The sequence below is a fragment of the Protopterus annectens genome, chromosome 7.part0 (assembly GCF_019279795.1).
Source record: "Protopterus annectens isolate FY-2018-M chromosome 7.part0, PAN1.0, whole genome shotgun sequence".
Classification (NCBI taxonomy): Eukaryota; Metazoa; Chordata; order Ceratodontiformes; family Protopteridae; genus Protopterus; species Protopterus annectens.
The window spans coordinates 141,208,322-141,234,252 of record NC_056739.1 but is presented as its reverse complement, the minus strand read 5'-3'; the positions used below and the strand labels follow the sequence as shown (position 1 = coordinate 141,234,252).

The window sequence follows — 25,931 nt, the reverse complement described above, 5'->3', positions numbered from 1 at the left end:
TAACGGTAATGATAAAATTATCCAAGGGTCTCACAGAGTAATGATAAAATTATCCAATGGTTTCACAGTGTAATGATAAAATTATCCAAGGGTCTAACAGGGTAATGATAAAATTATCCAAGGGTCTCACAGTGTAATGATAAAAACTATCCAAGGGTCTAACAGTAATGATAAAATTATCCAAGGGTCTCACAGTGTAATGATAAAATTATCCAATGGTTTCACAGTGTAATGATAAAATTATCCAAGGGTCTAACAGGGTAATGATAAAATTATCCAAGGGTCTCACAGTGTAATGATAAAATTATCCAAGGGTCTAACGGTAATGATAAAATTATCCAAGGGTCTCACAGTGTAATGATAAAATTATCCAAGGGTCTCACAGTGTAATGATAAAATTATCCAAGGGTCTAACAGGGTAATGGTACAATTATCCAAGGGTCTCACAGTGTAATGATAAAAACTATCCAAGGGTCTAACGGTAATGATAAAATTATCCAAGGGTCTCACAGTGTAATGATAAAATGGTTTCACAGTGTAATGATAAAATTATCCAAGGGTCTAACAGGGTAATGATAAAATTATCCAAGGGTCTCACAGTGTAATGATAAAATTATCCAAGGGTCTCACAGTGTAATGATAAAATTATCCAAGGGTCTAACAGGGTAATGATAAAATTATCCAAGGGTCTCACAGTGTAATGATAAAATTATCCAAGGGTCTCACAGTGTAATGATAAGATTATCCAAGGGTCTAACAGGGTAATGATAAAATTATCCAAGGGTCTCACAGAGTAATGATAAAATTATCCAAGGGTCTAACAGAGTAATGATAAAATTATCCAACGGTCTCACAGTGTAACAATAAAAATATCCAATGGTCTCACAGTGTAATGATAAAATTATCCAAGGGTCTCACAGAGTAATGATAAAATTATTCAAGGGTCTCACAGTGTAATGATAAAATTATCCAAGGGTCTCACAGAGTAATGATAAAATTATCCAATGGTCTAACAGGGTAATGATAAAAATTATCCAAGGGTCTCACAGTGTAACAATAAAATTATCCAACGGTCTCACAGTGTAACAATAAAATTATCCAAGGGTCTCACAGTGTAACGATAAAATTATCCAAGGGTCTCACAGTGTAACAATAAAATTATCCAAGGGTCTCACAGTGTAACAATAAAATTATCCATGGGTCTCACAGTGTAATGATAAAATTATCCAAGGGTCTCACAGTGTAACAATAAAATTATCCAAGGGTCTCACAGTGTAACAATAAAATTATCCATGGGTCTCACAGTATAATGATAAAATTATCCAAGGGTCTCACAGTGTAATGATAAAATTATTCAACGGTCTCACGGTGTAACAATAAAGTTATCCAATGGTCTCACAGTGTAATGATAAAATTATCCAAGGGACTCGCAGTGTAACAATAAAATTATCCAAGGGTCTTGCAGTGTAACAATAAAATTATCCAAGGGTCTCACAGTGTAATGATAAAATTATCCAAGGGTCTCACAGTGTAATGATAAAATTATCCAAGGGTCTAACAGGGTAATGATAAAATTATCCAAGGGTCTCACAGTGTAATGATAAAATTATCCAAGGGTCTAACAGAGTAATGATAAAATTATCCAACGGCCTCACAGTGTAACAATAAAATTATCCAATGGTCTCACAGTGTAATGATAAAATTATCCAATGGTTTCACAGTGTAATGATAAAATTATCCAAGGGTCTCATAATGTAACAATAAAATTATCCAACGTCTCACAGTGTAATGATAAAATTATCCAAGGGTCTAACAGGGTAATGATAAAATTATCCAAGGGTTTAATGTTTCAGCCCTTGTGCTACAATGGATTCTCTGCACATCATGGAATTCAACTGATCAATCAGCATTTGAAACGACAGTTGTACAAAGCATGACTTCATTTGTTCTTCACCCTCTTGAGCTAAACTAGATGAACCAGACAAGACTTACCTCTACCTTCTCAACAACCTGCTTGCCGAAGGAGCATACTTTTGTGGAGACTGTGATTGTCATGTTCTCTGCACTGCTGTACTGACTGCTCACACCGTAGAAGGCTCCTGGGCCATCCTGGATGGTGCTATTCAAGTCCGCCTGAGTGAAGATGAAGACAATTAGAAACTTCTAGAAGAGACAGTTTTATTTACAATGCCGATTACTGTCATTTTGCTTAATCTGTTCCACAGGTAAACTCCTTCCAGTGTCTGTCTTCTGTCATCATTGTTAGGTCAAACTGCACAAAGTACACCCTACACACAAGACTCACTGCAAACAACAATTTATTCTAAACTAACACAAAGTAACCAAAAATAATCAAATAATCAGTAAACAGCCACAAATCCAGGGAAAGCCTGGAACAACAGGAGTATGTCTGAGCATACTAACATCACAATGGTTTTAAAAATACTGGCTTTGTGTTATTTCTTTAGAAATACATTCTAAGGAATTAGTCTCCTGGTCTGCATGAGGGTCTGGTAAAGCTCAGGACAAATGTCGCAGTAACCCAACAGATGCGCCCTACAGCAAAAACTCTTCTTCCAATCTGGTGTTAAACTGTAAAAACTGATATAAAACCAAACCGAAGAGAGTAATATTCCTCTGAAATGTTTTCCCCAAAACTAGCGTTTCTACAATGTGCAGACTCTTTGTGACACAGTTGGGACAGGTTTTCTAGCAAGCAAAACCTTTGTTTAAAAAAAATCTTCAGAACTGAAATAAAGTGACAAGTTTAAAGTGTCTTAACATGAGACAGAACTGAATCACCAAAATCCCCCCAAAATAATCATGTGAGCGTTCGCAATAAACTCAAATATTACCCATTATAAACACTGCATGAAGATGTACTAAAAACATAAATATATGCAACTTGAAATTCTTACACTGCAAAAAGACACAAACATGTAGCTGATCTGATGTGATATTGTAAAACATATTCAATATCTAAATGGTCACATGACAACTCAACAAGGCAATGAATATAATCAAGGGTAGGGCGAGGTGAAAGTGCTGCACAGCTTTATGGCTGGAAAATATAAAAAAACAAGTTATTACGTTTACAGTAAACCTTTCCGTAACTCCTGGGTCTGGGGAGCTTGGGGATTAGCTGTGCTGTTGTTTAACAGGAGATAGTTTGCCTTAGAAAAGTTCTTAAAGGCTTTGGGGCTAGGTGTGAGGGGTTCTAGTTTTATATTTATATCAAGGGAGACCGCCTTGTGTTCTGATCTAAATAGTCAGGACACTACACTTGGGGGTTGGGTGTAACGCTTTTCCACATTTGCGAGTACTAGGTCTAGGATATTTGTACCACTTGTGGGAGCACAGACTAACTGCTCCAGGGCATATGCATTGACAAAGTCTAGAAATGTATTTATTTACTTATTTATTTATTTCACATTTGTTTATCGGGCTGGTCCAACTGAGCACAGGCCCATTTTCAGTGAAGACCCGAGGAGAAAAACTCCAAGAAAAATAATGACAATATTACATTAATAGGTTTCATAAGAAAGTAACCAAGACAATTTCACAGTACACATAGTAAGACAGAACAGTTTTGTATAAGCATGAAAAATAGATAAAGAAACATAACATCAAAAAACAAGTAATTATAAAGATATGTGTCATACATTTCATACCGATTATATAGTTCAACAGCATTACATAAATAGAATAGAGCCAGAAAACTTGCTGCTCAAAAGTGGGAGAGACAGATGACAGAATCCGGATTAAGTGGGGTCGTGGCAGGGGCATAACCAAGTTTTCTGGAGAAAGTTTTTTTAGTTCTTTTTTGAAGCTGTTAGTGTGTGTAATGCTACGTAAACTGGCAAACTGAAATCTTTGAGCCTGCATGTTAATGGTCATGTATGCTTCCCAGGTTAATGGATGGGTAGCTGAAATCACCCCTACCTACGGTACTTGGCTGAATGGTAAGTGATTCCAGTAACTGTGCCAAATTATTAATGACTCATTTGTTAGTGGAATGTGTTCCATGTTTCGCTTTTGCTGGCAGCAAGAAAATGACACACAGAGGTTCTGTCAAAAGGAAGAAAATGTTTAATTCATCTGTCCTTTTCTTGAACTTAATTCAAGCATTTCACAAATTCAGATTTTAGCACCAGTGGTTCACTAGAGTGGCAATTTTTCTGTTAAGTTCAAAGTGATGTTGTTTGTTGAAGACTTCCTATGGTGAAGTATCTTATTCTTAACGTGTTTGTAAAATTCCCAGTTACAGCGGTGGTGCACAGCTGGTATGAGCATCATATAAACAGCCGAAGAAAAGTACAGCTGTGTACACTTACCATAAATGTAGATGTTCGAGTGTACTCACTGTTGCAGTCATCACATTTGGGTTATCCCTGTCAGGGTAGCCCTCGGCCGGCCCGAATACCAGACACTTAGTATTTCTGTGTCGGTTGCTGTCACTTGAGGACTGAAGTCAGGTCGTCAGTGGTATAAAGTAAGGCAGCAGACTGTAGTAGTCCCCCCAAAGTAGGAGGCCAGGCTTTGGTGGAAGAACCCCACCAGTGGAAAATAAATACCAGTATGTCCCTCGTAAGGAAAGGAGAACAAGGAAGAAGAGTAACACAAGGAGAAAGGGAGGGAAACCAGGACTGCAACAGTGAGTACACTCCAACAGCTACATTTATGGTAAGTGTACACAGCTGCACTATGTTCTTAGTGTTTCACTGCTGCAGTCAGCATATTTGGGTAGATTCCCAAAGCTGAGGAAATGGGTGGAGGCAGCCAAGGAAGCTAGGGGCTGGCTAGCATGCCCTACAAGACGGCAGAGGCAAACCCTGCCCTGGATTTGGAGAAGACAGACAGGTGGTAATGCTTGGTGATAGTGTGAACAGATGTCCAGGTGGCAGCCTCCAGGATGTCCCTGGTGGGGACTCCTCTAAGGAAAGCTGCAGAGCTGGAGGCTGCTCTGGTGGAGTGTGTCCTGACCCCCTTGGGAGGAGGCTTTCCATACTGTTTGTAGCAGAAATGGATGCAGTGTGCTATCCATTTGGAAATGGTTTGCTTGGAGATGGCTTTGCCTTCTGCCCCTGTAGCAAAGCTAACCAGCAATTGATCAGACTTTCTGAAGGATTTAGTCCAGTCCAGATAGTATCTAAGCCGTCTGTGCACATCAAGAGAATGTATAACCCTTTCTCCCTTGTTTTGGGGGTTAGGAAATAAAGTGGGTAAATGGATGGATTGGTTGAGAGCCACACTGGACACCACCTTGGGCATGAAGGATGGATTAGTTCTAAAGGATACCCTGTCTGCATGGAAGATGATGAAGGATTCCACAGCCATAAGTGCTTGCAGCTCAGAGATTCTTCTGGCTGAAGTGATCGCCAGGAGGAAGGCTGTCTTCCAGGAGAGAAAATTTTAACTCTGCAGAAGAAGCTGGTTCGAAAGGGGGCAGGGTGAGCTTTTCCAAGACAAAGTTAAGGTCCCAAGCTGGTGTTGGTGCCCTTCTGGGGGTGGGTCTCAAGTTGCTAGCCCCTCTGAGGAACTGTTTAGTCAGAGGGCGTGAAAAAGAGGCTGATCAGTGGGAAAATGAGCAGAAAGAGCAGAGGCATGAATTTTTATAGAGGAGAAAGAGAGACCATTGTGTAGCAGGTCAGCTAAGTAATCCAGGATGAGAGGGATGGAGGGCTGTGACATATTGGCCCCCTTAGTCTGGATCCAGGTGTAGAACCTTTTCCATTTATCTGCATAACACTTTCTGGTGCTAGGGCATCTGGACTCACTGACAACATCCAGAACCTGTTTACTGAGGATGGCAGATTGGTCGGGGGTTAGGATATAAGCCAAGCTGCCAAACTGAGCGTCTGCAATTGGGGTTGCATGAATTCACCTTCCCTCTGGGTTTGGAGGTTTGGAATCTGAGGAAGATTACATGGTGGTAGTGGGGACAGGCTGAGCAGCAAGGGGAACCAGTGCTGGCGAAGCCAGTCTGTAGCTATAAGAATGGTCCTTGGTTTTTCCTCCCTGATTTTGAGCAGTATCTTGGGAATGAGAGGTAGTGGAGGAAAGGCATAGACCTTTAGATTGACCCAGGGGAAGGACAGGGAGTCAAAGAGGTCAACCTCCGGGGTTCCCCATTTCTGAGCTATTAGGAAGAAGGTGTTTCTGTTGAGCTGCCACTCATGGGGGCCCAAGAGCTTTCTACTTAATTGGTCTGCCAGGGAGGTGAGAGGACCTGGCAGGTATTGTGCTAACATGTGTACTTGCATGGAAGAGGCTGTGAGCCAAAGGGTCATGGCCAGCCTGCACAGTGGGTAGGAGTGAGTCCCTCCCTGCTTGTTGATGTACCACATCACAGTGGTGGTGTCTGTTTTGATCAGGAGAACCCCTGGAGAGAGAAGGGGTTTGAAAGCTGTCAAGGCCTGCTGCACAGCCATCATCTCTTCTTGAATGATGTGCAGGGGGAGTTGCTGGGGGTTCCATTGGCCCTGTATGCACCTGCCACCCAGGTGTGCACCCCAAGCATAGTCTGATGCATCTGTGGTGTGGGTCTGGGCAGCGGGGTGTGGGGAGAAGGGCAGTCCTTTGTTGTGGGAGCAGGCTGTTGCCCACCAAAGAAATTCTTTCCTCAGCTAAGGAATAATAAGCAGAAGAGTTTCCAGATCTCGAGTGTGTTGACACCAAAGGCTCTTTAGGTACCACTGAAGTCTCCTCATATGCAGTCTGGCATATGGCATGGGGAGTATGCAAGAGGCCATGAACCCCAGGACTTGCAGGATTTTCCTTGCAGAAAGCTGAGGCCTGGTGGCCAGTTGAGAGAAGTAAGCTGATAGGAAAATGTGTTTCTCTGGTGTAAGGCATGCCATCTGGGATGCTGTGTCCAGACTTGCTCCCAAGAAGATTATCCTTTGGGTGGTACTTGTTTGGATTTCTTTTCACGGATTGTGTACCCTAGGGAGGTTAGTAGGTCCTTTGCAAAGGCCAGGTCTTTGAGCAGACTTTCCTGGCTGTCTGCCTGAATTAAGCAGTCGTCTAAGTAGGGGTAAATTTTAATATTTCTTTGTCTGCAAAAGGCAATGGCCAGAGTCAGGCATTTTGTGAAAACTCTGGGAGCAGTAGATAAGCCAAAGGGAGGCACAAAGAATGGAAAGTGTTGAGATCCTGCCCTGAAGTAGAGATATTTTCTGCAGGACTCCCTAATAGGAATGTGGAGGTAGGCCTCTTTTTGGTCCAGTCTGGCTAGCCAGGTGTCCTTGGAGAGCATGGGTAGCAGCTGCTGGAGGGTGGGCATTTTGAATTTTGGGATCACCAGAAAAGTGTTTAGAATGGATAGATCAAGGATGGGGTGCCAGGTGCCTTCTTTTCTGGGCACCAAATAAAGTCTGGAGTAGAAGCCTTGGCCTATCTGCTCTGCAGGAACGTGCTCTACTGCCCCCAAGGAGAGCAGGGAATGGATTTGCTTTTGAGCCTCTGCCCACTGATTTGGAGGTAGATCTTGGAACCCTCTTGGGGTTGGAAGAGTGTGGAAGGAGAATTTGTACCCCTGAGATACAATGTTCAGAACCCATTGGTCCTTGGTAATGGTGGGCCCAGGTGCTTGAGTGAAAGGAGAGTTTTCCTCCTAGGGGTATGTGAAGGTGGGCAGAGGCAAGGTTGGGAAGGGGTGAGTCACTGTGAGTTCTTACCATAAGGGAGTGGCTTAGAACTCCCTGGTTTTGAAGTGGAGGTAGTCCACTGCTTAGATCTCTGCAACTCCTGGGGCTGCTGTCTGGGGGGTCTGTTTCCACAGGGCTTAGGCTGGCCCTGTCTACTCGGAGCAGGAAAGGACCAGTGCTTGGAGGGAAAATGCCTGCTGAACCTAGGGGGCTGGACCTGTAAGAAATCTTTAACAGTCTGCATAGATTTTGCTTTTTCTTCCATCTTTTTTAAGACCACTTTTGCTTTAGTACCAAACAAGTTATCTTTGTGCAAGGATGCATCCAACAATTTTGAATTGACATGGTCTGGCAGGGGTCGTTCCTTAAGCCATGCATGTCTTCTAATGACAGATCCGGTGACTGTTGCCCTGCAAGAAGCTTCTAGGGCGTCAAAAAGTACAGTTTTGTACCTACCATAAATGTAGATGTTCGAAGATCCACATTGCTGCAGCCCTTACATATGGGTAGTCCGCTGTCCTCGGTCGGCCCGAATACCAAAGTATTAGGCTGACGTTGGTCATGGGCGCTCAGATCTGACATCAGAGCGTCAGGGTATAAAAGCGCATGACCAACGTCATATCCTCAGTCTTTTCTTGCCCCAGATGTCAGAAGGCCCTAAAAAGAAAGGCCACAGCCCAAAAACAGGATACCTCCCAAAAACATGCCCAACAACAACCATCACCCAAACCATATAACCATGCCAAACTACAGAGGGGAAGGAGGGAGGGATTGGACTGCAGCAATGTGGATCTTCGAACATCTACATTTATGGTAGGTACAAAACTGTACTATGTTCTTCATCTCACATTGCTGCAGTCCTTACATATGGGTAGAATCCCAAAGCAGAGGTAAAGGGAGGATGGCAAAATCATAAAGCATTAGGGGCTGCTAAAATGCCCTGTAAAATTGCAGTGGCAAATCCAGCCCTAGACTTAGAATAAAGAGGAAGGTGGTAATGCTTGGAAAAAGTATGCACTGAACTCCAAGTGGCTGCTTCCAAAATATCTTTTGTAGCTACCCCCCTTAGAAAGGCAGTAGAAGTGGCAGTAGCCCTAGTGGAATGAGGCCTGATTCCAGCCGGAATCTCCTTACCATGATGGGAATAACAGAAAGAAATACAAAACCCAATCCATTTAGAAATAGTTTGTTTTGAAACAGGTTTTCCCTGAGAACCCAAAGCAAAAGAAACAAACAACTGCTGAGACTGCCTGAACCCCTTGGTTCTGCTCAAATAATAACGTAACTGCCTGTGAATATCCAAAGTATGCAAAATCTTCTCCCCTTTATTTTGGGGGTTTGCATAAAAAGTAGGCAAATGAATAGTTTGGTTCAAGGCCACACTAGAAACCACTTTAGGCATAAAGGAAGGATTAGTACGCAAAGATACCCTATCCTTATGAAAAATCAGGAAAGGTTCCACTGCCATAAGGGCCTGTAATTCAGAAACCCTTCTTGCAGAGGTAATGGCCAACAAAAAAGCAGTCTTCCATGATAAATACTTTAACTCGGCACTAGCTGCAGGCTCAAAAGGTTGTAGAGTAAGCTTTTCCAACACAAAATTGAGATCCCAAGCAGGAGTAGGAGCTCTACGTGGGGGTCTTATGTTCTTTGCCCCTCTAAGAAATTGCTTAAACAAAGGATGGGAAAATAAAGGAGGGTCACAGTCATAGTGAGCAAAATGGCTGCAGCATGAACCTTTATCGAGGAGAAAGACAAACCCTTGTCCAATAACTCAGTAAGATATTGAAGAGAAACACTTAAATCAGGCTTGGAAACATCAAAGTCCTTCGCTTTGCTCCAAAGAAAAAATCTCCTCCATTTATCAGCGTAAACTTTCCTTGTACTAGGCCTTCTGGCCTCCAAAATAACATTCAAAACTTGTTGTGGAAGCTGAGACCCTCCAGGGTCTAAAACAGAATATGCCAGGCTGTGAGATGCAGAGACTGAATCTTGACATTGAGGAAGTGATTGCCCTCCTGAGACAAAAGATGCGGAATCAAAGGCAGAGGCCATGGAGGCTCCCGTGCCAAACTCCTCAGTAGTGGGTACCAGTGCTGTCGAGGCCAATGCGGCTCCATCAGAATCAAGGATGGCTTGTCTATTCTGGCCTTCAGGAGTACCTTGGGAATGAGAGGCAGAGGTGGAAAGGCATAGACATGAAGATTGCTCCAACTGAATGATAGAGCATCCACCTTCCAAGCTGTGGGATGAAACCTTTTTGTGCAAAACTTTGGCAACTGGTAATTCAGTGGAGAAGCGAACAGATCTATGTCTGGAGTCCCCCATAACACTGTCAACTTTTGAAACACATGAGGATCCAGTTTCCACCGTGAGGATCCACAATTTGTCTGCTCAACACATCCGCTAAGGAGTTCTGTGCTCCTGGTAGAAACCTTGCCTGAAGATTGAGGTGTAAACTGAGAGCAGTCTCCCACAAAATCATCGCTTGCCTGCAAAGAGGGTAGAATGGGTTCCCCCTTGCTTGTTGATGTACCACATGACAGTAGTGTTGTCTGTTTGAATCAACACCTGTCCTGGGTGAAGTAAATCCTTGAAAGCCATCAATGCAAATTGGACTGCTAACATCTCCTTCAAGTTGATATGCAAATGTTGAAGTCTGACAGGCCACGTGTCTTGCACCCATTTTCCATTGAGGTGTGCTCCCCAAGCCTTGTCCGAGGCATCTGTCGTTAGAATCTGACTCGCCTCTGGTCGGGTCACAGAGAGTCCCTTGTTTAGGTGACATTCCTGAGCCCACCACAAAAATTCTTTCTGAATGCAAGGTATTATCTGAATGACAGTGTCTAGATCTTGGCAGTGTTGTGTCCATACATTTTTGAGATACCATTGAAGCTTCCTCATATGCAGTTTGGCATTGGGAAGCACCAGAATACAAGATGCCATGAACCCCAAGGCTTGAAGGACTGTCCTTGCAGTCAGCCTGGACTGTAGAGACATTTGATGGAAATAAAGAGAAAGACTTCTTTGTTTGTCCGGGGTCAAAAAGGCCATCTGGGAAGCTGTATTCAGTCTCACACCCAGAAAGCACATGTCCTGAGAGGGTACTAGACTGGACTTTGTTTCGTTCACAGAATACCCTAGGCATCTTAACACTACCATCACATACTGTAGATGATGCAGAAGTTCGTCTTTGTGTTGTGCAATAATCAGGCAATCGTCCAAATAAGGATAAATCTGTATTCCTCATAACCTGAAAAAGGCTATCACTGGAGCCAGAACCTTTGTGAACACTCTGGGCAGTAGATAAGCCAAAGGGCAATGCAGAGAACTGATAATGTAAATTTCCAGCCCGAAAACGCAGGTACCTCCTGCAACTGGGCCTGATAGGAACATGAAGATAAGCCTCTTTGAGATCCAGAGTTACCATCCAGTGATCTTTTCCCAACAGAGGTAAAAGCTGTTGTAACGTCAGCATTTTGAACTTTGGAATGTCCAGATAAGTGTTGAGGATAGATAAATCCAAAATTGGTCTCCACGTGTTCCCTTTCTTTGGTACTAGAAACAGGCGAGAATAAAATCCGAGTCCCACTTCTGACAGAGGAACTGGCTGTATAGCTCCTATTTGAAGAAGTAAAGAAATCTGCTTGTGAGCCTCTATCCTTTGCCGAGGAGGAACGTCTGGCATGCCTTTGAAAGGAGGCAATGTATGGAAATAGAACTTGTAGCCTCGGTTTATAATGTCCAATACCCATTTGTCCTGGGTGACTAAAAGCCAGTTTTGCTTGAAGAGTGCTAACTTTCCTCCCAAAGGAGCTGCCAGGGAAGAAGAATCTGGCAGCTGAAAATGCAGGTCATTGGGCCTGTTTACGAAAGGACTGGCCCCTGCCCTCACCTGCAGATTGTGCAGGTGAACTCCAAGTTCTAGGCCTGAATGTACTGTGAGCTCTGCCTCTGCCACGTCTAGATCTACCCCTAGACTGAGAATCAGAAGAAGGGTAGGTCCACCCCTTAGTAGGCCAATTTATACTAAACTTTGGAGGTTGCACCTGCAAAAAATCTTTAACAGTCTGCATGGACTTAGCCTTGTCTTCCATTTTCTTCAAAACTGACTCCACAGGGGTACCAAACAAAACTTCAGACTGTAAAGGGGCATCCAGAATTCTAGTCTTAACATGCTCGGACAAATTCTGATCCTTAAGCCAGGCGTGCCTACGAAGAACTGAACCAGTGGCAGCCACCCTAGAAGAGGCCTGCACAGCATCAAAACCACACTGCAAAGAATGCTTACCCACCTGTTCAGAGACATGTACTAAATCCTGCAATTCTTTACACTCTATGCCCTCTGCCAAAGCATCCACTTTAGATTTTAGCTGAGAAAGGAGGAAATTCTGATATTTCAACATATGAAACTGGCAATTCAAAGCCCTCATTGCTAAAGTAGAAGAGGTATACACCTTCTTACCCCATCTATCCAAAGCTCTAGCTTCCTTATCTAGAGGAACCGGATTCTTTACAACAGAAGCTCTAACACCCTTAGGCCCCTGACTAATAGTTTCTGGGTCCGCCCTAGGACTCTTATACAGATATTTATGAGCCTCAGGCACCCTGTAATACCTGTCCGGTTTAACTGGCACAGGAGGCAAAGAATCTGGATTAAGGGAAGCCTCCGAGAAAACATCTTGAACAACATCCAAAACAGGAGGTATAGCCAAGGGTCTATGCTGTGGTAAAAACAAGAATTCCCTAAGCCTCTTCCGTGAATCAGAGAAATCCTGTCCTTCCCACCTAAAATGCTCCCTCATGGAATGCAGAGTTTCTGAAAATGAAAAATCCTCTGGAGGAGAAGCAGAAGGAGTGGAATCCTCTGCATCAGAATCCGAATAAGGGGGAAAATCTTGAATATCTTCAGCAGAAGAGTCCGAGTCATCTGAGGCCTGATCCAAACTTTCCAACTCTGGCTCCACCCTGGGCCTCTTATCAGGAGGGGGCATAGAACCTCTAATTAAAGTAATCAAATCTTCTGCCATTTTAAGCATGTGCTTTTTAGGCACAGACCATGAAGTACCTGAAGGGACACCAGAGGAAGGCAAAACAGACCTGCCCTTAGAAGAAGCCTTAGAAATAGTAGCAGAAGGCCTAACCACCTTAGGCATAGAAGGGAGAACAGTAACCTGAGAGGCCCCTTCAGCTTGACCTGACTCCTGTGAGGCCACATCCTGCAAAATCAAAGTTTCCCCCTGAAACTCAACAGAAACTTCAGCCGGATCCACTTGCTCCACTGTAGTTTCTGCAGGACCGGCGTCCGAAACGGACGAATCCACCTGTCTAGGTTTCAAGGATTTGTCTTTGCGCTTCTTCGTGGAAGCGGGCGTCGGAGGATCCGACGGCATATTATAATTACACCGCTTACCAAAGACTAACCTGGCACAATCTAACCTTCTTTTTATAGTGCGCTTATTAAACCTAGCACAAAACCGACACCCGACTACGTCGTGGTCCGGTCCCAAACAAGGAATGCAAAGAGAGTGATAATCCCTATGTTTCCCACAAGAAATACAATTATTCACTTTTTCTGACATCCGGAATTAACTGAGGCAAGAAAAAACAATAATATTCCCCAACGGGGTACTTAGCCCAACTTGGTTCCGGTCTGAAACTCAGAATATGAAAATTTCAGAACGCCGAACGGCACTTGCAACGCTGCTTCTGCATCGGACCATGCGGCAAAAAAGACTGAGGATATGACGTCGGTCATGCGCTTTTATACCCTGACGCTCTGATGTCAGATCTGAGCGCCCATGACCGACGTCAGCCTAATACTTTGGTATTCGGGCCGACCGAGGACAGCGGACTACCCATATGTAAGGACTGCAGCAATGTGAGATGAAGAACATCCACAGTGCAAATTGTGGTAACTTGACCAGCAGAATGCATTAAGTCCTGTATATCTTTAGATTCTGCCCATGCAGGAAAGGGGACATTTTTGTATAAGGAGTTCCAAGGTATGCTGCTGATACTTAAGCATATGGAACTGACAATTTACTGCCCTGACAGCAAGAGTAGCTGAGGTGTACACTTTTTACCCCATCTGTCCATTGCTTGGGAATCCCTGTCTGAGGGGGTGGGATTCTTAGCTGAGGTTGCTTTAATCTCTTTAGGCCCTTGAGTAATGACCTCAGGGTCAGCTGTTGGATTTTTAAAAAAGATATTTGTGTGAGTCTACTCTGTAGTACCTGTCTGGGTTTCTGGGAGCAGGAGGGAGGGCATCTGGAGTCAAGCTGGATTCAAGGAAGACATCATCCACCACATCTTGGACTGGGGGGATGACTAGGCCTGTGATGTGGAAGGTCCAGGAACTCTTTGAGTCCCTTTTTAGAATGTGGGAAGTCTTGACTCTCCCATTGGAAATGCTCCCTTAAGGTATGCAGGGTTTCCCCAAAGGAAAAATCCACTGGGGAGAGGCTGAAGGAATGGATTCCTCTGCATCAGTATCCTCATATGTGGAGAGGGGCTGCATGTCTTCATAGTCAGATGCATTGGATTCATCTGACTCTTGTTCAGACAAAACTACTGGAGACAGATCTCTTTTCCTTTTTGAGGGAGTGGCTTGGCTTCCCCTAATCAGCATGATAAGGTCTTCTGCCATTTTAAGCATATGACACTGAGGCAAGGGAGCAGATGCCTGAGAATGGGTAGTCGGTTTCTTGGGTGTGGTCTGACCCCTGGGCCTAAGGAACTCGGTTGGTTTTGAAAGAATGGGAGCCGTGGAAAGAAGGCATCGGTTTATGTCGGGATTCGGTGTTGCAAAGGACTTCCTCGGAAGCCAGAGCCTGCACAGCGGCTCCGGACCCATCCAAGGTAGAGACGACCACAGGATCCTTAGACGAAGAAGAGTTCAGCGACATACCAGACTCTGAAAGGGTCTCAGCAGCGGCCTGTGAATTAACTGAAGCCGGCATCAGGGGCTCCGAAAGCACCTCACTGAGTTCCAGAGGACTGATGACCAGCTTAACGGAAGCGTCGTCAGAAGGTTTGGTCCTGTGCGGTCTGTCTCTATCTTTACGTTTTTTCAGAAGATCTGCTGTCGGACGGCTTACTGAAGCCATATTGGAATTCGAGGACTGTAAACGGAAATATCTGGCTACAATAAGGGCCTGATGACGAATAGTTCTGGGGTTAAACAAAGCACAGAAGTGATGAGGGACGTCGTGGTCTGAGCCTAGACAAGTGACGCAGTAAGAGTGGAAGTCCCTGTGTGGTATTTGCTTTCCTCAGGCAGACAATTACTAACTTTTTCTGACATGGGTTAGTGCCAGAAAAAAGGATCCCCAATGGGGTACCTAGCTTTCAAAGAATTCAACTTCAATTCGGAAATGAAACTCAGGTAGCGGCCAACCGGCACTCATGCGAACTGCTTCGGGCTCCACAGCAAGAAAGACTGATGTAATGATGTCGGATGCCTTCCTTTATACCACTGATGACCTGACGTCAGTCCTCAAGTGACAGCAACCTATGCAAAAATACTAAGTCTCTGGTATTCTGGCCTGCCGAGGGCTACCCTGGCAGGGATAACCCAAATGTGATGACTGCAACAGTGAAACACGAAGAACATCTTCAGTCTGTACTCGCTGGTGGAAGTGAGAAAGGAATGTGGAGGGGAGATGAGAAGAGGCTGGCCAAAATACTACATTAACAAGTTAGGGAAGAAATGATCACCAAGAAACACTGTACGTGTGTGCGTGTGTGTGTGTGTGTGTGTGTGTGTGTGCGTGCGTGCACGCGCTGTCAGACGTTGAGTACAGTAATGCGGAGGTAGGCCAGCAGCTAGTGTGTTTAAGAGAGAAGTGTAGATAAGAAGGGGGAACAGAAGCTTACATAACAACAGGAGGGGCAGGAACTTGCACTGATAAGGAGCAGGGCTGAAACCAAGATCTACTTTACATAAGGGGGTAACAAATCTAACAGAGGTAAACAATGGGTCAGTCCAGAATCTTCATGTACTCAGTCTGTCACAGATGGAGAATGGATCTCTAACTGTGAGATATACCTGTTGGGAAGCATTTTAAAACTACAATCAAAAGTAAAGGAAATACAGTCAAAAACGTACAATGTCTTAATGTGTAACAAAAAACATGCAACACTGTACTGATGATGTCATTTCTTCAGGTATATGAAAGTAATAGCTGTTGTCAGTAATTAGAGTTGAAGTATTAAAGCAAGTGATGAGTAGACAAGCTTTAACCCTAGAAAATTAAATATTGATGAGAAGAGCAGTATGAAAACACAGAGTGTACAGTCAAATTTACAGAGTGAAGAATGCAAACATACAGGGGGCTTTACCTACCAGTCAAATTTGTGGTTCTTTGTGGCTGTGCAAACAAATGAGCGAAATGTCAAGGCAGGGCGGTATGTGGTTATATAAACAATAAAAGCATTCCTGAAAGATGCTGAAAACTGTACAACACAAAGCCAGAGATCTTCAATACTATACAATGCTGGTCTTCCCGTGAGCTGTGTTACAAAAGCAAAACGCATCTTTTATGAAGTCAGTGTGCAGACATGTTTTACGATATTGAACAGACAAGCACTGTAAAATAAACCTGGCAAACTCCGCAGATGACTGCAGCTTAGTCTGACAATGTTATGTCACAAGACCCCAAACTTACCCAGAATTTCACCAAGAAGAATGCATTTTGTGGGCCTTTCTCATAAAGTTCTTTCAGCCCGCCTTTCTTTTCAGGAAACTTGTCATAAATTTGACGGATGTCAACAGCCTCCAGGACTGGATCACTATATGAGGGATTCGTCTGGCCAATGTGTACAAAGAGGTGTTTGCTAAACTGTACAAAAGTAAAACATACAAAGTGTTAAAGACATTCCACAGTGACAACAAAGAGGTCATGTTTGCACATAAGCATCAACTGCTAGTGAAAAGACCCCATGCTCTGATGCATAATATTATGTTCCGAATGCATTACTTCTCAATGATTGCCTGTCTAACCAGAGCTTCTGCTTTAGTCTTTTTGTCAAACTCCTGACTGCAACTAGCACAGACTCCATCCAACATAAATAGCTTACGTCAGATGATGAGATCAAAATGCTGACGGGCAGCTGATGTGGGGGCTGCTTAGGATTACACACTCTACACACTGTTCTTTTCACCTGAACGACTCAATGTCTGAAGTAGCTCGGTTTTCACCATCGGTTTCAGACCGCTAAAGTAGACCATCTGCAGATATTCACTACATACACATGACAGTGCAGGTAGTTTCATGAACGACAGAGTCCCACAACTCTAACAGATCACTGGCAAATGGCAAGGTGTTTGCCTTGATTACTGCAGACCAGTGTTCAGATAACTGGCTCAACCAGAGTGTAAGTCGGGGTTCATGTATAGTCGAGGATCCTATGAACTAAGAAGGACCATCTGCATCTCTCTCAACCTTTTAGGTTCATGAAATTTGGGGGGGGGGGGCAAACACCAAAAATATGGGACAGATTTTAATTATTGCTCCTAGAAAGTTGCTAAAACAACAGATTCTGCATTAGCATACATTAAGGAGCAGACAAAAACTATAAGGGAAACAGGTGGACAGTTGAGAGCTAACAGCATGAGTGCTACAGCATTAGGGCAGAAGCAGATGTCACATTTCAGTGGTATGTGACAGAACACATGTCAGAAATCAAGAGGCATCATATGCACTAGTGTCTGTGAAAAAAAAAATGCAAAAACATAGCAGTACCTGATGTGTGATGTCAGCACGTTACCTGCCAGCTGATCTCACCTCTCACTTCTAATGTCAAGTCCTGACTCACAGGTTTCTTGAATGTTGCATCTAGGCAAAGAAAATACCCTTTTCTGTTGTTATACTTTTGACATGGGGCTAGGGTCACATCAGACCCAGCAAGGTAGTAACTGCCTTGGACATGGAATGGAATGAGAGATTGAATATGGGGGTGAGATTAATATGGCAGAAAGCTTAAAATTCTGGAATAACAGTTCAATCTGGTGTGGACATCTGTTACCTCCTACAGGTCACTTGCCTTTGGGTTCATAACCAGATAAAGACGTTCACCATTAGCTTCATAATGTGTGAGACAGATGTAGACATAAGAAAGCTGTAGTCAGTAAAATACAAATTCAACTTGAAGCCTAGTTTGTTCCATGTTTACTCCTCTTGTTATAGTCTGCCTGTACTGCCTAGAACAAGGAATGGAAGTGGATTTAATAGTATCACTAGCACTTCACTAGAAATCAAACCTCAACGATACCCAATCAGACTGGTCACAGATTACTGGTGAGAAGTATCTCATTCCCTCCGTAATTCTCGTTCTCAGGAGAGTGACCCACTTAATGAAAGGGCTCTTTTGGTGCTTTGGAGAGAGATCTTTGCAAAAGATGTGGTGCTGCTTCAGGGAAGAAGGATGTACTCCTAGAGTCCAGGGAGATTTCAAGCAGTGGCTGAACAGCAAAGGACAGGTGAAGACATGGGAATTACAAAAAACATCCTCAATGTGACACTAGTAATTAAAGATAAATAGCTACAAACAAGGCATCAGTTTATATTGTACGTCTTAAAGCACTGCTTCAAAGTGCTCAGACATGCACTGCTTCTCTTATTTCTGGGCGTCTCAGTAGCCTGAGACCTGCTCACCGACTAGGGAGTTGGTCTGTCAATGTGCTGGTTGAGTGGTATAAACCCTTTTTTTACGACCACTAACAGTACAATACTTCTGTAAAAAAAAAATAACTGCTGCCCTGAAAAGTGAAAGGTATGCAGAGGGCTAAACTGTGGCCTGCTGTATAGTGCATACAGGATGGAAGCAAACTGTACAGGCACTTTGATGGCAGCAAGGTCACTGCTAGTCTACAGGTGTGCTCTGAAGTTGTACTGACAGGACCAAGGCCCTTGCTTTTTTGTCTGTCTGCTTGCTTCTCTCTCTGAGGAGACGCATTAAAAATTCACATTGTTTAAAGACGCTCTGCTCATGTCAAGGGAAGGAGTCAGGGGTTCGGAAGAAATCGGGTGGGACTGATCCACAGCAGTGCTACTGGAATGATAGCTACAGATCTTCTTAGTGCGGCCACATGCAAAAGGTGTACTGGGGTTGTCTACAGCAACTAAACCAGGGGGGAGGGGTCTGACTACAGGAACTAAACCCGGAGGGAGGGGGGGGGTCTGTCTACAGGAACTAAACCGGGGGCTGTCTACAGCAAATAAACTGGGGGCTGTCTTACAGGAACTAAACCAGGGGCTGTCTACAGGGACTAAACCGAGGGGGGGCTGTCTACAGCAACTAAACCAGAGGGGGGGTCTGTCTACAGGAACTAAACCAGAGGGGGGGTCTGTCTACAGGAACAAAACCATAGGGGGCTGTCTACAGGAACTAAACTGGGGGGTGCTGTCTACAGGAACTAAACCGGGGGGGGCTGTCTACAGGAACTAAACCCAGAGGGGGGGGCCTGTCTACAGCAATTAAACCAAGGGGGCCCGTCTACAGCAACTAAACCGGGGGGAGGGAGTCTGTCTACAGCAACTAAACCACAGAGGTCTGTCTACAGCAACTAAACTGGGGGAGGCAGCTGTCCACAGTAACTAAATGGGGGTGGTCTGTCTACAGCAATCAAACCAGGCGGTCTGTCTACGACAACTAAACCGGGGGGGGGGGTCTGTCTGCAGCAACTAAATCGGGGGGAGGTTCTGTCTACAGCAACTAAACCAAGGAGGCCTGTCTACAACAACTAAACCAAGGGGGCCTATCTACAGCAACTAAATCAGGGGGGGCTGTCTACAGCAACTAAACCGGGGGGGGTCTGTTTACAGCAGCTAAACCAGGGTACTAATCACAAGCATAAAATAAACCTTGAGTACGCCACACTAACAAAAACATGGCCAGATGCTATTCTGTGGTAGAAGGAAGAACAGAATAACTGCAACCCTGGCCTCTATATGTGGGTCAGGGAGCTCCTGTTCTATTCCAAAGAGCATGCTTTACCAAGCAGAGTGGTCACCAGAGTGCTAATGACAAAGAAAGGGCTGGGAGTTTACTGTTGCCACTAACACTATAACTGGCTGACTAATTATCTACTGGGAGAGTAAGAGAGGCCAATGCAATGAGATGCCTCTAGGCTCAGAGACCACAACAGCAGCAGAAGACAAATGCCATAAGAACAGAAATCAAAATACTGAAAAATAAAGGCTGCATTGTGCCCCCCCCACCAAAAAATAAGATAAAGGAACATTACCGTTTCTTGATCTCTCTGTACTTCCATGAATGCAGAGTACTCCAGCATACGTAATTTGGAAGAAGCGATAGTTCGATCTTGCCACACGGGGACTGATGCAGTAGTAACTGCTGCAGCAACAGACGCAGGATGGGACGACAGGGTTTCATAACCTTAGAGACACAGAAGAAAAAGTATACTGGTTTTAGACAAGAGCTGTTTCCTGCTTCCTATCACACTGTTAACAGAGAAGAGCAGGTCACAGCACTGCAGTCATTCACCACCGGCACTGCTCATCCCCGTAGACAAAGATGTAGTCGGGTGTGCACTGTGTACTGATGATACATCCGCTCAGTTCTGGGGCACACATTTGATGAGACTGTGCAGTGACAATGTATGGACGACTGCAAAGCTGTACACACAGACCTGCTGGAGCTTTACAGCATCACAGATGGATAAACTGCTGTGGACATAGACTCACCAGACCTACACAATGGACATGGGTGGGAGACTCTACAATGCTATGTTTGACTACTGCCATTGGTGGCTAATTCTTTAGTGCCCTGAATAAAGACATGAAATGGATGGCTATGAGTGGTATGGAATGTTCTGCAGACAGAAGTGGGAAGTCTGAGTTGTGCCATGGGTGGATCACTGCAATAACAATTGTAAGAACATCTGTCCAAAATGCTTCTCATCACAGTAAATTCTATTAAAAAATCATAACAGAGACTATACCACTATAAATAACAAAAATCTTCATTAAACAAGCAGTTCTGTTGGAAGCTTGCCCCCTCCCCGCACACCCCATGCTGGCACTACAACAGACTTGCCAACTCTGAGATTATACAACATTGGGGAAAGGGATAAACCTCTACACTGCTAGATGATCTCACACAAAAACACCTGTGGCACACTACCACACCCAATGAAACATGAACTGACTGATACAGATGACAATTCAATTTCAACCAAAACAATCCACTAATAAATGTAAGGTAACAATATACACACAAACACACAATGTGCACGCACACACAGACACACATACACACGCGCAAGCACGCACACAGACACGCACGCACACACACACACACACACACACACACACACACACACACACACACACACACACACACACACAAATAATGGTGAGATGCGAAGCGTCATGGATGGATGACTTTTTCGGATACAGATTCAGCGATTCTGTTTAATGGGCATAGGAGGGTAGGAGACCACAATGCTAGGGGCGAGTATGGTCATACAGGATGAATACTGGCCATAGGAATTTAGGAGACCATAATGCTAGGGCCGAGTGCAGACATACAGAATTAATAATTGGCATAGGAGGGCAGGAGACCACAAAGCTAGGGATGAGTACAGTCATACAGGATGAATAATGGGCATAGGAGGGCAGGAGACCACAATGCTAGGGCTGAGAACAGTCATACAGGATAAGAAATGGTCATAGAATAATGGGCATAGGAGGGCAGGAGACCACAATGCTAGGGCTGAGAACAGTCATACAGGATAAGTAATGGTCATAGAATAATGGGCAAAGGATGGCAGGAGACCACAAAGCTAGGGATGAGTACAGTCATACAGAACAAGTAATGCTGCGGCCAACTATGGTCATACAGGATGCATAATGGACATAGGAGGGCAGGAGACCACAAGGCTAGGGCCAAATACAGTCATACAGGATAAGTAATAAAGCAGCACTCTGGACAGAGATATGTCTCGGTGGGGTTCGGTAGTGACATGTATGGGAACTCTGAAATGATACAGACACAGACAAGGGGGGATGCGTGGTGAGTTGTACAAGTGACTTTGAAACTATACAAATAAACAATGGGGACTGTGTGATGATCTATATGATTGAATTTGAAAAGATACGGACATGAGGGGAGGTTGTGTTGTGGGCTGTATGGTTCAATGGAATGACAGAAAGACAGAGATGGTGAATTAGGTGATGTCAAGTATAGCTGACATTGGAATGCTGCAGCTAAAGACATGGGGGTCTGGACTGTGAAATGTATGGTAATTTGAAATGATACACACACAGATATGCAGAGACTCTGTACTGGCACATATGAATAACTGAAAAGACAGAGCTGCACACATAACAGTCCATTGGTGGCTGAAATAATACAGACACAGATGTGGGGAGGTTGTGTAGTGCCATGCATTGGTGAATGAAATTATGTTGAGGCTGTGGGATGGTATGTACAGATGACTGAAATAACACAGACAAGGAGGGATGTGTGCAGGCATGTGAGTAACTTTGAAATGATACAAGCACAGAAATGGGGGGGGGTCTGGGAGTGTGCCTGAATGACTTAAATGACAAGGAAGGTAGTGTGGTGACTTTGAAATGAGACAGACTGACACAGGAGCTATGTGATGGCATTTAAAGGTGACTTTAAAATAACACAGAAAAAGACATGGGAGTTGTGTGATGCATGTAAAGATGTAGCGGAAGAAGCAGATACTTCTCAGTAATGCTGTAGGACAGATACAGTAGGGGTGTGGAGTGACAGGAGCAGATACTTCTCAATAATTTACATACAGATACACTGGAGCTGCATATCGGCAGGAGCAGATACTTCTCAGTAATGCTGTAGGACAGATACAGTACGGGTGTGGAGTGACAGGGGCAGATACTTCTCAGTAATGTTGTACGTACATATACAGTGGAGCTTCATATTGGCAGGAGCAGATACTTCTCAGTAATGCTGTAGGACAGATACAGTAGGGGTGTGGAGTGACAGGGGCAGATACTTCTCAGTAATGTTGTAGGACAGATACAGTAGGGGTGTGGAGTGACAGGAGCAGATACTTCTCAGTAATGTTGTACGTACAGATACAGTGGAGCTTCATATTGGCAGGAGCAGATACTTCTCTGTAATGCTGTAGGACAGATACAGTAGGGGTGTGGAGTGACAGGAGCAGATACTTCTCAGTAATGTTGTACGTACAGATACAGTGGAGCTTCATATTGGCAGGAGCAGATACTTCTCTGTAATGCTGTAGGACAGATACAGTAGGGGTGTGGAGTGACATGGGCAGATACTTCTCAGTAATGTACGTACAGATACAGTGGAGCTTCATATCGGCAGGAGCAGATACTTCTCAGTAATGCTGTAGGACAGATACAGTGGAGCTTCATATTGGCAGGAGCAGATACTTCTCAGTAATGCTGTACGTACAGATACAGTGGAGCTTCATATTGAAAGGAGCAGATACTTCTCAGTAATGCTGTACGTACAGATACAGTGGAGCTTCATATTGGCAGGAGCAGATACTTCTCAGTAATGCTGTACGTACAGATACAGTGGAGCTTCATATTGGCAGGAGTAGATACTTCTCAGTAATGTTGTAGGACAGATAGAGTGGAGCTTCATACTGGCAGGAGCAGATACTTCTCAGTAATGCTGTACGTACAGATACAGTGGAGCTTCATATTGGCAGGAGCAGATACTTCTCAGTAATGCTGTACGTACAGATACAGTAGGGGTGTGGAGTGACAGGAGCAGATAACTTCTCAGTAATGTTGTACGTACAGATACAGTAGGGGTGTTGAGTGACAGGGGAGATACTTCTCAGTGATGCTGTAGGTACAGATACAGCAGGGGTACAAAGAAGCAGAGGAGATACTTCTCTGTTCTACAGTAGGCACATATACATGGTAGGACTGTGCAGTGACAGGGGGTAGATACCTCTCATTAATATAGTGCACACTGACACAGAGGGGCAGAGAAATGCCAGGGCTGGATACGTTTTGTGCAGTGCTGTGGCCTGAAATATGGTAATGCAGATCCCAACACAGATTCTATCATAGAGCTCTTCCTCATCTATACTTCACAGGAAGCTGGAAATGTTCTTTTACAATCTACATTTCTCACTTTCAATTTTATTACAAAGTGAATAAATCAACAACCTGCTTCTCCACAGATGACTCTGACTCTGCCTTGGTCATACACTCTGACTCTGCTATATGAAAAGCCAGATGTAAATGGAACCTAAAATATTTGTAGCATTCTTTACTGGCAAGTCCTTGATTAAATTTTTGCTCTGTGGAAGTGATTACAACATTATATGAAGTCTGCTAACTGCAAGCCTAGTGTCCCCTGGAAGTACCTCATGTATATGTGAATAGTTAACTTCAACCAATTCTAATCTCAACAAGGCTACATTATGTTATAAGCTGAATTTAATGGTTCTAGTCCTGAGATCTGGCAGTGGCAAAAAATTAACACTCCCCTCTCAAGCCATAAAATAAGGAGTCAATGAGGCTGCCAGTACTTTGCTGTATTATTAACTCTGCCTATCATGATATACTTTTTTTACCCTATCACCGGAATGTCCTATGACCCCTGAAAGTTCTGGTTCATTGGCATTACACATCATAACATGGAGTAACCTATGAGAGAAGAAGACATAATATAGTAGTTGCTTAGTTTGTCAAAAACTATCCAACTGTTCTCTCTTGGTATGTAAGTAAATACTAGACATATAATCAAGCAGACAATGTAGAAGCCTAGTGAAATATGACAATGCACCCTGCCTTTGGGCTTGCTATCTGTCAGCTGTGCCAGCTATCAAAGACAGCTGTATGTGCTATCCCAGGGATGAATTTATATGTTAAAAAAACATCCAATTGTCTAGACTAAATTTGAATGTGGCTAGGGTACTACTATGTCTGACAAGTAATGTTCTAAAGGTGGGAAATGGGTTGTGTTTAGGAACTTGTCCTGTCATCAACCTCTGTTTATTTGCTGAAGGAAATTAAGGTCCTTTCTGTAGGTATTTGAGGAGTCATTAATTTTACAAAGCCCAATGAGATCAAATATAGCAGGTTTTTCATAAAATAAGCACAGGTTCCAACAAAAGAGTCTATAAGATACCAAATATGGGTAAAAGGCAGACCATCTATCTGGGCAGCTGAGCGACAAAGATTGTGATCCTGGTTAAGGATGTTTGGGGTCTCTCAAGTTGAGCAACATGCTTAGGTACGTACCAAAGGGGGGTATTATTTTCAATGACGGGGATGATAAGGTATGAGTAGGGGGTTCCTATGACTCCTTTTGATTTGAAAAAAATACTATTGGAGATTAGCGGCTAAGTAGAGTAATCTGTGAAATGTAGTGGAGATATGATAATCAAATCGTACTGTATCGGTGTAGGTACCCAGGTCTGTGATAACTTTTGTCAGTTTGTGGGGCAGTCAGTGCTGTGGCATGAGCTGGGGAATTTCCATTTTACAAACAGAACCACACTGCATTTCTTAGCAAGCAATTCAAAACCCTCTCACTACACGAGGAGTCAGCATAGAGTATCTGAGAGTATGCAGGAGCTGATGATTCCTCCAAGTTTGCAATCGTTAGTAAATGTAATTAGCCAAAGGCCTTGAACCTGGGGGTGGATATTGGAACAGTAGACACCAAAAACAAGAGGACCAAAAACATGGGACAGGGATAGTGGCATTCTTACATTCAGAGAAAGTACTAGTTACTTTTATTTTGTGAGTTCTTCCTGGCAAATGGCCATCCAGCAGACAAAATAAGGTTTTAAGGTGAGTTATTTTAGCATATCAATAAGGCCAATGTGTGGGACTGAATCAAAAGCTTTTAGCAGTACAAGATGGGTGGAATGTATAGAATGTCCATTGTCAGTGTCGCTTTCTTAAAATACCTGGAATGTACAGAAGGACCACTGTCAGTGTTCTTTTTTTTTAAATACCTAGAGTATACACAATGTCCATTGTCAGTGTTCTTTTTTAAAAATATTTAGGTTAAGAAGACATGATCATCTCTGAGAAAATTAAATTGGTCAAAGTCTAGGACCAGGAGACCATATGTCTACATTAGGGAATTCAGTCATGTTGTGAGGCCGATAAGCCTGTAGTGGTTTGGGCAGTGGTGAGGCCACCCTTATGCCGTGGCACCACTGAACACTTTTCTAGGCACCAGTAGCATATCCCATAGAGAAGCTGGCTTTAAAAAAGTGTTAGGTGAGTTTTGGGCAGACAGTACTAGGTTCCAACAATAAGG

At 43.8% G+C, this 25,931-nt stretch overlaps 1 protein-coding gene across 1 annotated transcript in view; it reads right to left on the bottom strand.

Annotated features, from left to right (window-relative positions):
- Positions 1 to 25,931, bottom strand: part of TEAD3 (TEA domain transcription factor 3) — a gene marked incomplete at its 5' end in the record, with an annotated part of 391,612 nt that overhangs the window by 147,003 nt on the left and 218,678 nt on the right. Inside the window, 3 exon segments of the mRNA XM_044076584.1 lie at positions 1,993 to 2,133; positions 16,319 to 16,492; positions 19,900 to 20,051. Of these exon segments, the coding sequence (XP_043932519.1) occupies positions 1,993 to 2,133; positions 16,319 to 16,492; positions 19,900 to 20,051 (467 nt within the window).